The sequence below is a fragment of the Galleria mellonella genome, unplaced genomic scaffold (assembly GCF_026898425.1).
Source record: "Galleria mellonella isolate WM207_F2 unplaced genomic scaffold, CSIRO_AGI_GalMel_v1 utg1789, whole genome shotgun sequence".
Lineage (NCBI taxonomy): Eukaryota > Metazoa > Arthropoda > Insecta > Lepidoptera > Pyralidae > Galleria > Galleria mellonella.
In genome coordinates, this window is record NW_026442020.1 from 288,126 (window position 1) to 302,400 (window position 14,275).

The 14,275-nt window shown below is 32.0% G+C and overlaps 1 protein-coding gene across 1 annotated transcript; it reads right to left on the reverse strand.

Annotated features, from left to right (window-relative positions):
- Window positions 1-510: 510 nt before the first annotated feature.
- Window positions 511-13,659, reverse strand: LOC113517709 (ephrin-A4). The gene has a single exon (XM_026902456.3). The coding sequence runs from the start codon at window positions 13,163-13,165 to the stop codon at window positions 12,380-12,382; it is 786 nt and encodes a 261-aa protein (XP_026758257.1). The 5' UTR covers window positions 13,166-13,659; the 3' UTR covers window positions 511-12,379.
- Window positions 13,660-14,275: the final 616 nt, after the last annotated feature.

Consider the following 14,275-nt stretch of genomic DNA (forward strand, 5'->3'; position numbering starts at 1 on the left):
ATATATATATATATATATATATATATAGTTTATATTATCGTCACCATAGGGGACTTTACAAACATTGGATGTCCCATTCGTGTTTCAACCATGAAGCAGTTGTGTTTGAATGGCTGTGTTTCGATTTGAAGGGTGGGATATGGCGTGATATTAATGATACAGAGGAATAATACCTGTCTTCAGGAATGGCAACGATGGGGGGTATCATTTTCGAAAAATACTGTGTGTATATATATATATATATTCTATATATAGTTTTACTCCCTTATACATAAAAACTAAAATCTCACACACAAATATATTGTACCTACTGTTTTGTCACTTTCTTTCAAATTGGGAATTTAACTTAAAATAAAGAGACAAAACAGTTTTATAGCTAAAATAGGTTTATTAGAGATTTGAGGTTTTTATGAATAAAGGGAGTTATCCATTACAAGCAAACACACAAACAAACAAACAATCAAATATCCCCTCATTATTATAGATAAAGAAAATAAAAATAAAAAAAAAAATTAGTACTCTCCAACATTTATTGGTCGAAAAATAAATTAAAAACTTTGGATTCCAACAAAGGTCCGAAATCGTACAAATAAATACCTACAGGGACTACACTTAAGTTAACAACATATTTACACGGCTTACCAATACTTAGTAGGTACATTTATTTACCATTCGAACCTCCAAAACTATTTTTACAATTCAATCATACCGAATTTTCGTCAGCAATTTCGTTTTGTTTCGTCGCCGGCGGAGAGCAAACACGAATGGTGCGTTTTGTTATTCCTTTCCAGAAAAAAAATCAATTTAAACATAAATTGTTACTTTTTTTATTATTAAATAAACATTACGTATTCAAAATACGTTTACAGAGGATGAAAATCATTTTTATATTTAACAAAAATGTTCGTGTCTACCCTCGGCGCGTATTCCATATACAAGACTTTTTCAAAATCATAAACAGAAATAAATATGGCCGCTTCATCGTTATTAGCAAATTACATAAACATACAGATGCAAAAAATATATAATATTATAGTACGCTAATCAGTTAAGGCTGTTGTCAATTGTTGCATAGATCTTACCTATTCCTTGAATTTAAAATTAGAAAAATATATTGTTCGAATTTTAAATATGAAATGGAGGGCTCTGTAAAAATTCTTAATTTTTTTTCTCTATAGATATTGACTCCTGTCCAAAGCTTAATAATATTATCTATGGATATTTATATTTTTTTTAACACAGTTAACAAAAGAATCCAATGCACAGAGCTATACTTCAACGGACAACAGTCTTTACGCTGGCTTCTATACCCTATAATAGTAAATTGTTAACCATTTTTCATTATCCAACAAACGTTTTGTAGGAATATTGTTTCTGAAAGTTTTTTTTAGGACCTTAAAACCGTATTTAGTAATGTAAGATGATTATTAGCGATTTTTACTAACATTAAGATTAATTATTTATACAAAAATACCTAAATACTTTTAGAACAGTAAGAGGTAGCTGAAGCTATATAATTTTTTTTTTTAAATCTAATTAATCTTTTTTTTTCGCTAATATTTTAAAACAACTTAAGTACATGGAACTTAATTTAAAAATATATAAATCTTATTTAAAATTAATATAGAAAGAAAAAATATTAAGCCGTCTAGTAGCACCAATTTTTGGAGTTTATAATAAAACTGAAATTGTATATATATTTTTAATATAATAATACTGGATACAAAACACCTACTCCACAGTAATAATATAATATAAAGAGCAAGCAATTAATAATAATTAATCATATTCTGGTGTAAATTAATTTAATTTTATTAGGATATTTATTATCTTTACAAATTCAATTAATCATTTTTATGACAACGCTAATGTAAATAAATATTTAATTTTAAGAAAATATAAATTCACATTATGATGGTTAATTTTAAAAACGATAAAACTCATTTGCAATTTAAATTGTTAGTTTGACGCAATTCTTGGGAGTCGCAATTAATTTACATAAAACATTTTTAATGATTAAATAATTTTAGCCATTATCCAATATTTCATATGGAAAGGAAAATATTAAATAAAATATCCTATGATTGGATTTAAATGATGAAATATGAGAGCTGGTTTTTGCATATTTTTTTTTATAAATTCTCACTCTTGTTATATTTTTTTTATTAACCAGCCAGAATGTAAGGAATAAAAATAAGTTAAAAGTAATATATGTATAGAGGAACATTATTAAATTATAATAAAGGACAATAAAAGTAATATTTACTTTTACAACCTCCGCTGAGCAAATAAATTAATTCTATCAAACTATGCTTGTAAAATCTGGCAATGTTACACTGCGATTTTTTACAAACAGTATATGCATGTGACAAGCGAAAATAAAACTAAATGTATAAGATTTTAGGACGTTTATATATTGATGATAATTTTAAGATTTATGAGGTTTCCTCTTTCAAATTAAGAATATACTTTTTTTTTTTATTTATACTTTTTTGTAGAGAAAAGGGAACGAAGCCCATACAGCTTAGTCTGACGTTGTATTTTTTTTTAATGATTTTTATAACTGAATATTAAATCTTAACTGTGTTTTTAATGAAAATATAGTCTTTTTTTACTTTTTCTATTATTATATATATAAAAGTGAGTTTGTTTCCATGTTCCTTTTTGATGTGTTTTGATTTATTTCAACGTCATGAAATTTGGTATACACGTATTATATGAAATAGAGAAGAACCTATGCTACTTTTAAATTGATTATACGGACGAAGTCGCAGGTAAAAGCTAGTAATTATGTATTACTGATATACATATTATATATCAGTCAGGCTCGCGCTCACAGCCACTCACAACTAAGGGCCCTGAACGGTCCCGAAACTAGTCGACCTTTCTCAACCAAATTACACGTAAGTTAAACTTGTAGTTATTATATTAAAACAGTTATTCTATATACAAGTATTACGCTTAAGAATTAAAACCATTTCTTTAATTAGCTCATTAAATTTGTTAAGTCAATTATTTCGTATTCGAAATTTTCCTTTTAAGCAATTTATTAAACTATAGCTAAATAATTATTTTAATACTTAAATTATTAATTATTATTTAAGTTGATTTTAATCGATCTTTCACATACAGAAAGTGTATTTTGTAACTTTAAGAAATGTTAGTTTATTTTTCGTAAATATGTATAAAAAAAAATCAACGTCCTGCAAGTTTTATGAAATACACGCAGTCAATTTCATTGAAATCCGTTTTTAATCGAATTTGGTACACGAATAGGTTATATCCTTACTTATTGTACACACTGACTCATGCGTACAATACCGCGGGTTACAGTTAGTTGTTTAAATAGTTGATTGATTTTTTTATACAACTTAGAATGGCAAACAAGCTGACGGCCCACCTGATGGAAAGTGGTAACTGTCGCCTATAGTCATGAGCAGTACCATGGACATGACAGAGTATAATGTTTTGCCCATGATACCCCCCATGCGTTGCCATTCCTGAGGACTCAGGTATTATTCCTCTGTACCCAGTAAATTCACGCTATATCCTACCCTTCAAAGCGAAACACAGCCATGCAAACACAACTGCTTCACGGTTGAAACACGAATGGGACAGAGGTAGCCAAGCAAACGACTTTTGTACAAAGTCTCCTCAAAAGAAAGAAGTATTCACTACGACTATATCATTTGTATAATTGTTAAATTATATCTACGCTAATTATGTACCGATTGTGATGTATATTTTTAAAACAGGCTTTACTCTAGATTGATTTAATAATAATTTTTACGATTGAAAGAAATATTTAAAAAAAAATTTAATTTTTTTATTGAATGCATGTAAAGACATCTTTGCCAATTAAAAGAGACTAATACGCAAGTAAAATCTATATCGATATTAAAAAGATCCATTAAAATCGGTTCAGATTTGGCGGAGATATCGCGAAACATACACACGTAGAATATAGGCAAATTTGAGAATCTCATACTTTTTGTAGTTTTTCCAATGGTTTTATTTTTCATATATTACTACTGACTTTTACAAAAGTGACTACCTCTTACGCGCGACTTTATCCGCTTCAACGGGATATATTCCCTGACTGGAATAAACAGCAGCCTATATCCTTTCCCGTTCTATGTAGTATATATACATATATACCAAAATTTTTAGTTATTGTTTAAGCGGTCTAGGCGCTGCGAGCGTCTATTCGAGAATGGGTTACGTCAATTAACATAATGTATAATTTAGTTGAAATTTACTTAACATGTCTCATAAATTATAAAAAAAAAAAAATGTAAGTTATCATTACATAAATCAATAATGGGTTTGCTGGAAGAGAACTCTTTTAGAGTTAAACTCTTCTTTGTACATTTGCTAACCTCTCATATTTTTTTTGTATAATAAATGTGTATAATAAAGTATCAATAAATATTAATAAATAAATACATAAATAATCTTATTTGCCGCTTGTCACACACACATTTGATAAACCAGGCACAATTTATAGGATAGCGCTACCATCTTACATCACTAAACGGTTTTTTTTTTCTCTATTACAACTAATTTTTATATAAAGAAACTTCACAGATAACTTTAGGCTTACATAATATCAATTATTATATGGCATAATCCAACCAGAAATTATATAAAGTGACAATACAGTTGTTGTTTTAAAATTCGCTTAAACTGGACAGGCAAAGAGCATGGCCCATACAGCCTCGTCGTACGTTTCTATTTGTGACAGTACAGTTAGAAACGTCGTTTTTTTTTTTTTATTAGATTGATGCGAGATAATATACAGCTTTATTAATTCATAAACACATGTGTGACCAGTTTAAGGAGCCTTATTATAATTAAGGTTAAGGCGTTACAATAACAAAGCATTTGAGTAGATCATAACATCTAGACGGAGCTAGTGATAAATAGCTAAAAAAAAACAGAATTGTTTACTTTTTTTTATTATAAACAAAGCGCGCCGTTTTTCAATGTTCACACACACAAATCTTGTTTAAAATTATGTATGGTCTTTGGATAGAAATTCACTTCTGTATCAATAGAAAAGATAAAGACTGTTTGTTGAAGTATTTGTGGAGAGATACTCCATCTAGTGTATGATCTATGATTCTTTGTTTTAATATTGTCATAGAAATTGCCTTTAGGTAATAATAATTAAATACAAAGAGCAAACATATTTCTTATTAATTTGGATGAAATAATTATTGCAATTCATTCATAATTTACAAATAAAACTAATATGACAATATACTTAATTAATATATTAGAATAAAAGTTCAAATCAAATCGTAAGAAGTAATTTGATTATCTATAAGCAATCTCATATTAATAACAATAATGAATATGGAATTGTTATGTTCACAATTAGCATATTTATTGTACAATAAAAAACAATGTTTTTCATCTTAATTTTTAACCATAAACAAAAATATTTGACATTTTTCATAAACAAACTTTCCCGCTGCGATTAAAACAAAATAGTCTATGACAGATACAAACGTCAAAGTCATTTGTATGCGAATTACAACTTTGATGTAGGTAAATTGATGCGTTCCGTTGTGGTACAACATTAATTCGGTAAGACACGAATCAAAATTGAGTTGTTTGTATCACCAACATTCAACTATAGTGAGTCACTGCTTCATTTCTGGTTGGAGAACACCTAAAAGTTTAGTAAGTTTAAATACAAAATTACTCTCATTATACACTAGCGGACTGATTTTCGAGATTCAAAAAATGAGGTTTTCATTTTTTTTTTAGTTAATTAGGCAATAATTATTCTAAGTACACAGCACAACTAATTGAAAAACTAATGAGAGAATATGTTAAAATGTCGGTAGCGATTGAGTTGCAAAATCTGTGTTGACCGTTAGCAGTTTGCAATTTGCGATTGGCGCGTTTAGAGAAATATCTGTTTAAGCTTATAGTAATGTTGTTCAAAGATAAAATAATTAGTATACTTTATTAGTTATTATTTATAGCGGTCTTATTGCTGAGAGCAATCTTGCGAGACACGAGTAATTGTTGTACAAGTAGGTATGATGTCATCCTGTAACACCAATGTCACATGCGCATTACCGACTCTGAAGGAACTTAAAATACTCCTTTTGAAGAACCTCATACTGCCGTCTCTAGATAAAACCCAGGCCAGAAGGATCATTATCTAGCTTGAGTGTATATAGGATAAAACTCCACGAAAATCGAATTGTACGCGACTATTTAGATTTTAGCTTGTGAAGATGAATCGATGGTGAGCATTGTGATAGTGAAAGATAGACTTATTACGAAAAACAAAAACTAATTTGAAGTTATCGATTGACGATATAGTTTCGTGTTATGTTAGGTAGATAATGAATTTTTTATTTATAGCCCAAAGTATATTCATATTGTTTACTATATTTCGGCTCTATACAATACGTACAATTTTCTTTTTGAGCTTTTTTTAAGCTCACCTGATTATAAGTGACTACCGCTGCCCATGATCACCTGCAATACCCAGAGGCATTGCAGGTGTGCTGCCGGCCTTTTAAAAAGGAATATGTTCTTTTCTTAAAGGTTGTTATGTCGTAATAGTACAGAAATACTGTTGCTAGAAATTGATTCCAAAGACGGGTTGCACGTGGAAGAAAGGGCCTTGAAAAACGCACGATTAGGGACCGCATCTCATCTAGATGGTTGGGATGGAACTTCAATTTGTGGCGGGTTGTATGGTGGTGAAAATCAGCAGCAGGTATCAATCCGAACAATTCCTCAGAGCACTTCCCATGATATATTCATAATAGAAGACCAAAAATTATACAGAAATGCTTTCAAATTCCCATATAGGTGTTCGTTATTGGCATGCGGCGCACGTCCATGATATCGTAGTGAACACTTAAAAGCATCTCCATACATTTTGCAACTACAACTGCACACATTTTGCTTTCCTATTGTATCGCGACTCAGGCTATGGTAAATTATTAAAACTCCTTCTAGAATTAATTGTATTGCTAAAAACTAAAAGGGTTCTGGTGTTAGCAATAATGCTGATTTTATTTTATTGAACTAGATTTTGAGGAAGTCCATATCATTGGTTTGTCATTTGAAGTTTGACTACTAACTATCAGTTTCACAGAAGTTCTACGACCCTCCATATTAGTCATCAATGTCCGACCATTATCCGGTCCAATCACATATTGCGGCACGTGTTTCACCTATAAATGAGGTATCTTTAAAAAAATCTTCAGGCAAATTAATACATCTCTCGTAACTTACTTTTGTCCGTTTGGGATGCTATAAAATTAAATAAATTAAGAAACTCAAACTCCTATTTATGGGGAAGGCTTATGTTTTGTAGTGGAGAGTTACCGGCTGATATGAAGTTGATGATGAAGAGACTCAAGGCTACAAGGTACTTGGCAATAAACTCATTCTCGTAATCTTAAAACCAAGGATAAGTTGAGAAAAAGCAGACAATTATGTCTTTATTATTATTAAATAATACTGCGTATTTACCAAGTTTAAAGGCTGAGAAGTTTAAAAAAATAATAATAAACGTATCACTATAGAAAACTGCAATTATTGATACGTGTGCAATAGTCGTCAGTTCCTTAAGAATTTACTGGAATAAAACCTTAAATGACAGTAGTAATGTAACGAGAGACTTGGCATAGCCTATCTTCTCTACAAATACCTAGTGAAGTAGCTATGAAAAGAGAAATACGAGTATAATTTCGAAACAAATGCAGAAAGTGATGTTCTTAGATCGTCGTCGAAATGCGTATTTACCACAAATATACAGCAAAAGAGCTGTGAAAAGAGGACGATTATATTTATTTTAAAAGGTAATAATAATAATATACTGGGAAAAATTAAAATTAGTATTATTTTTAATTGTATCGCTGAGTACACGGCTCACCTGATGGTAAACAGTGAGCGTAGCCCATGAACGCCTGTAATATCAGGGGCATTACGCGGGCATTGTCGACCCTAAAGAAATGTTTTTATCCCTTTTTTGAAGGACTCCATGCTATATAGTCTCTTGAAAAAACCAAGACTTATCTGCCGATCGTATATCATTCCATAACTTAATTGTTCTTGAGAGGAAACATGGCGACGGTAGAAAATGACACGTGGGCATCGTATTGAATAACTCCACTTAGCACAGTCCGTTACACAAGTGGTAGAACACGTAAAAAGAGGCAAAATCTTTTCTAAGATTTAAAGATTCGATACCGCTTGTAAGCCTGGGCTCGACAATTCTCATAGCTCGTCTGAGTTGAAGCTGGTATCTGAATGCTCGCGCCCATAAATGCGAGCAATACATTTTAAGTATTCTACCAGGGTAATAAAAAAAAAAAGATGGTAACCTTTGAGCTTCCCGTATTACGCTATATTTTTTGTCGTATATCCTATTTATTTCTTGTTATAGTTTAATATGCATTCAATTTAATTTTTTAGTATGTAACATGCGACTTAATTGTATAAGATTACGTTAAAAAGAAACACTTTGCATTAAAGTAGGCCAGTTATCAAAATTGTTTATTGCAAAGGTTGTAAATTACCTGACGTAGGCTATTCACAATATTTTTTAACATCATTTATTACAACAGTAAGAAAAGATGCCCATAAAAGTACTGACTGGGTAATAAACATGAAGTGAAATAGAAAAACATGAAACAAGAGCATATAAAAGAGCATGAAACGTAATAAAATTTTTGATTTGCCAAATGATCATAATATCATAGATAAGTTAAAAAATCTTTATCATCGTTACATCAGCCTTTTACTGTATACTGCTGAATATAGATCTCCCCCTTTGGGGGTTGCCTATAGTTGTCACGCTTGGCAATCGAGTTGGCACCCGCAGTTAGGCATTGGTAAAAATTTAAGAGGGACTCTGCTACCCATCTTTCGATCATTAAATTTCCTTAATCGCTTCTCCTCGTCGACACCCACGGGAAAGGAAGGGGTGGTCTATTCTTTGCCAGGGCCAAACGGCTTTAGCAAGTTACAAATGCTATAAAAAAATAATACAGAAAAGATGTCTACTGTGCAATATTAAATTCTTGTTGAAGGAGTAGGTCAGATGTTCCCAATAAATAAATGAGAAACATCAATTTCTCTGAAATTAGACTCTTTGAAGTCATGATTAGTTAAACTGTGTTACAGTTCTAAAATCGTGCAGCTAAACTGAAAATCATCATATCATTTTCTAGTTATCTTTTAAAATAAAATACCCGGATGGAGATGTTGGGAGCGTGATTAATAGAACGATATGATTTATAAACTGGCTTCAAATTATAGCAACACGACTAAATCCAACGCTGCGGACAAATCCAAATAAATTGCTTTCATTTTTCATTGTTCTTTTATCGACGATGCTTAATAGTGTCTATTTAGGATATAAAATTTTGAGACATAGTGTCAGTGTTATAATAAATATAAATATAAAACAAAAGTCAAGAAAACAAAACCCGAGAATGGAATAGAAACTAGAAAAAAATACTGGAATGTTGAATTAACATAAAACAACGTTTCGTTGAACTCGAGTGAAATAATGTTGAAAGTCATTTTACAAAATATGGAATACTTGAAAAACCCCTTCAAGCTAATCTTGAAATAGCCAAAAGACGAACTAAAACAACGCCTGTACCCCGAAACGCTTAAGCAGACATTTAACTGTTTAGTTTAAAATAAAAATAGAACCGCTCAGTATGGAAATGGAAGGAGAAGGTAACCGACCCAACATAATAGGTGGCAGACACAAAATAAGTTTATTTTCAAATCTTTTGTTTAGAAAACAATGCATTAGGACTTGTCAGATGTGTGTTACCGTGTTCGAATGATATAGAACTTCTTTCATTGCATCTGTTTTATTTATAGTATCAGTTTTTCTCTTAAATTTATGTTTATTACATTTGAAAAGAATTTGTTACTTTGTCCAGCTACTACAGAAATGCTAGAAATATTTAGGCAGTTAGCATTTTTCTTATAATTTATATTTAAATAGACGTTTAGATTAATAGATAGATATCAGTGAAGTTTGAATTCCTAATATTATATGTGTGTTTACTGTTTTAAAGAAAGACTACCTTTGCTTTTTAGCAGTTTACGATTCAAAGTGAATAAATTTATTAGCAAACATTATTTTAATAGGTTTTCGCGGAGATAACGAGATGTGATTAGCATTAGCACCATCTATCCACAATTTTGTTAAGCTCAGTTAGTAAAGGTCAATGAACGTTGTGATATTGAATGAAATCTGCCACGGATTCGTTCCTTGAAATTGTTAGAGTCATTAGGTTTTTATTTTACGGCTGTAGATACTGTTAGTAAAATAAACAGTGGTACAGTTAAATATATTATGAAGTAAGTTATTAATAAATTTGTTACCATAGTTTTTATACCATATTTTATGGCGATCCTGTCGTGTTATTTAACTGTCGTGTGTATATGAATATTGTTTTATCATTTTTCTGAGAATTTCACTATCGTTAGTAGAGTTGATTGTTTTATTTAATAAGTTTTTATCATTAAATACTTTATTGAATATTTATATATGTATTACAGATATATCAATCAACTGAATATTTTTTCCAATATCAATTTCAGTAAATAATACGGATTTGTCTCATTTGACGAGAATTTTATAATCTTAAAGTTTACTCGTTAATCATAAAATGCCATTAAAAAGAGATGTAACAACTGTATCCTATTTCAAAGACAAACTATGAAGAAAGTAATTAATTATGTTGACGCCAAAAAAACTCTGTAAGTTTATCTTGTTGCAATTAATTTACATCATCTAGATTTAGATAAGTTATTTAAAAGCTCATAAATCTCATATCATTGTGGTCATTAATAGAATTTGCAACTCAATCGCTTTTTTCTTAGGCTACCTAAAATATACTGTCACTAAATGCGTATGGCTAACTGAAAACCGGTCTATTTTAACTACATTAACTATTTGACTATTTTGTAATGTATAAAATGATCTCACACAATTATAACATGGCATTATCAGTACAGTTGTATTTGCCCAAGAATTTCATCATTATGTTGACTGATCATATGAGAGAGACTCTCTAACTCTCACTCTAAAATAGTTTTTGTATTTAAAATGTTCAAAATAATTTAAATTATAAAAAAATCTATGATTAAATCAAATTTATCCAGATTAGGTTAATTTGAATTATTTAAAATTGTGAATCAAATGTACTTAATACAATTGATTAGTGTAAAATATGATTTTACACTGTAATTCAGTCAACATTTGTGAAAATCTAAAATACTGTATCAATAATAACTTTACTGAATGTAGCAGGTTGGCTGTCACAGAAAACATATTCCTGAATCATGGGTTACATAGCAATTCCTAAGAACATACTGTTCTTTAAGATTTTCCATCATGGTGGCATATGATTATTTACTATTCAATGTGAAAAGTAACAAAAAAGCTGAAATGCAGAATCAGTCAAGTGAAATATTAAAATAATGAAGATTAAAATACTTTACGTTTTTTTTTTTTTTTATAATACATAAAGTTTTATATCACATAGGTTAAGCATATAAGAGAAATTACATCACTAAATAAAACCAAAAATCACAGTTTCCCTGGACAATATTTGCCCTACGTTTCCTTTTTAATACAGATAAATAAATTCTAATTGTACATAAAATTGTAGGGAAAAAAGGAAAAGAATGTCTTTTGAACTAAATTAAAAGCTACCTATTTTTCGTTTTTAAAGATTTTTTTTTTTTCCCCTATAACTGTACTCGATTCATGGAGAATCCTAAGTCTTAATCAAATATTCGTGTTATTGAAAATATAAAAATTATTTAATCCCTAGTGGTTTAAGAAATCTATATTACCATATACATGTTAACATTCTTTATATATATATATTTTAACTGACTCAATAACTACATTTCTCGCAGTAGCCCTGCTATGAAAATGAACTTCCATTGTATATATATTAGTTCAATTAATTAATAGGCCTGATATAATATCTAGTACAGTAGTCAAAATTAGGCTCTCAAGTTGTCCCTTACAGGCTAAATTTCTCGGAACTTCTGATGGAACATGGGTTTTTGCACGTCGCAACACACACAGCGTTTCGGCACCAATCTTCAGACCCAATCTTGATATCTACCTTATTTATGTACTTACAAATCCATTCATAATCCAAACAATCCACAATCCTTGGGGCACTTTGCCACTACACTAAAACACAGTTTAGCACAGGTTTTTCAGGTTAGCACTTCACGTGAAGACTAGAGTGTCGGGGCGCAAATGCACCGATTGCAATGTCTGAGTAGTGTGGGCCGGACACGGCTTAGCTAGCAAGTCGGGACGCTGGGGTCGCGCCGCCCTAGCGCACATTCACCGAGCCAGCGGAGCTAGGACGGCCACAGCAGCAAGAGCCAGCGCCAGGGATGAGGCTAAGGCAGCACCTCGCGAGTACGACAACTCCTCGCTCTTCACCACCTCGTTCTGAGTCTTATCATATTTGTGCGTCTTTTTCGTCACTGGCTTTATTGTTGTCGTCGTTGTAGTGGTCGTAGTGGTACTGGGTGGAGGTGGTGGTGGAGGAGGGTATGTTGGCTGCGGCGGTGGAGCCGGAGACAGCTCCTCGGGCTTGCAGCAGACGCGGAACACGAGCTTCATGTTGTCGGTGAGACAACGGCCCCCGATGCGTCTATGCAAGTCGTCCTTGCTGGATGTGGATATGAAATAATAGTCCTTCCCAGGCAAGAACTCCAGCCCGCCCGGCTGAGGCGTGAACGGTCGGAAAGTTATAGTGAAAAACATCAGTTTGTGCGGTTTATCACATACAGCTATGATCCTTGGGTTAGGATTCGTTATCCTACACGTATCGTACTCTTCTTTACTAACATTGTATATTATATATTTTTCTGTGTCCTCCTCGAAAGTCCCCGGTGCGTACACGGGACATATAATATTAACCTGATCGTATTCGAACTGAGCATTACCTTTATTGAGATCGAATACGTGATCTGTGTTATCTATCCGAAATATACTATTAGTTGTGTTCCAATGAATATAGAAAGACTTTGCGTAATTGCCCATTACGCTTTCAATGATGAACATTAGCACTAAGAAGGTCCAAGGCGTTTGCCGGAGTCCGAAATAAGCGAGGGACACCATTCTGAGTCTTTTATTCAACTCGCATTATCCGATCGAAGACGCTGTAGCACCTCAATACAAAAGGCGTAACTATGCTTTGTCGTGTGGCCTGTACGCGCACCAATCCATATTTACATCAACAAACGTTATTTCCTATAGAACACCATTGTAAAACATGCACAATTCACACATGAAACGCAAGTAATCCGTTCAATTTCGACACTGCATCGGTGTGTCCACCATGTTCGTCCATAAGATTGTGTTCGTCGATAAATGTGGAATTCCTACGTGGCCCGCCGTGAAACGCGTCTAAACGAGCATTTGTAACGTTAACACACGCGTTTATGGTTCACTTATGTATGATACAACACATTTCCATTCGTTATAAGTTGGAATTAATCAATACATCACAGATTTTTTGCAATACTGAGGTGTTCTTTGTATTGGAAGAGAGACGCGGCGACGGTTCTTGGCGTAAACGCCGCGCGGTTGGGCACCGAACTATTGGAATGCGACCGGGCCCCGCTACGCATGCGGCGAGGCCCCCCTCGCGTCTCGGCACACCTCGCCCCCCTTACGGGCGCGTTCAAGCTCGCCACGAGCTTTCGCGTACACCGCCATTTTGGAAGACCCAATTGACAGTTCTTTTTTTAATTTACACATACATTTAAATTGCTTTTTATCTTCCTTTAAATTTTAATAAAGAAAATATTTAAATTTAGAATATTTATAAGAACATTTGATTTTAAAGCATGATATTTTTTTTTAAGTTCAAATGAACGCGTCCAATTCTCCATTGAAAAAAGTGCAACGCTCGAAACAAGATCTTATAGGGATACCAGCCAGTTCTCTGTCCCATAGGGTTTTTTTGTTAAGTTACGCGTGTAGACTATTAGACGCGAATTTAATGTTTTTTTTTTATAACTTGTCTCTGATTTATTGGTGACTATTCTAATTAAAAAAAAAAACGGTAGTAGTGTCAAATGGTATCTAAACTGTTAGATGTATGAATTAATTTTTGTTTGGTCAAAAATATGTACCACCCACTTTTTTATCTCTGATTACCTTATCAGTAGCTTATCAATTATGATTAGGTGCGATAAATAATTCCGAAACTGGATTGGTCGGACA

Coding starts and splice junctions, on each gene's coding strand:
- LOC113517709 (XM_026902456.3), bottom strand. CDS start 13,165: ATGGTGTCCCTCGCTTATTTCGGACTCCGGCAAACGCCTTGGACCTTC.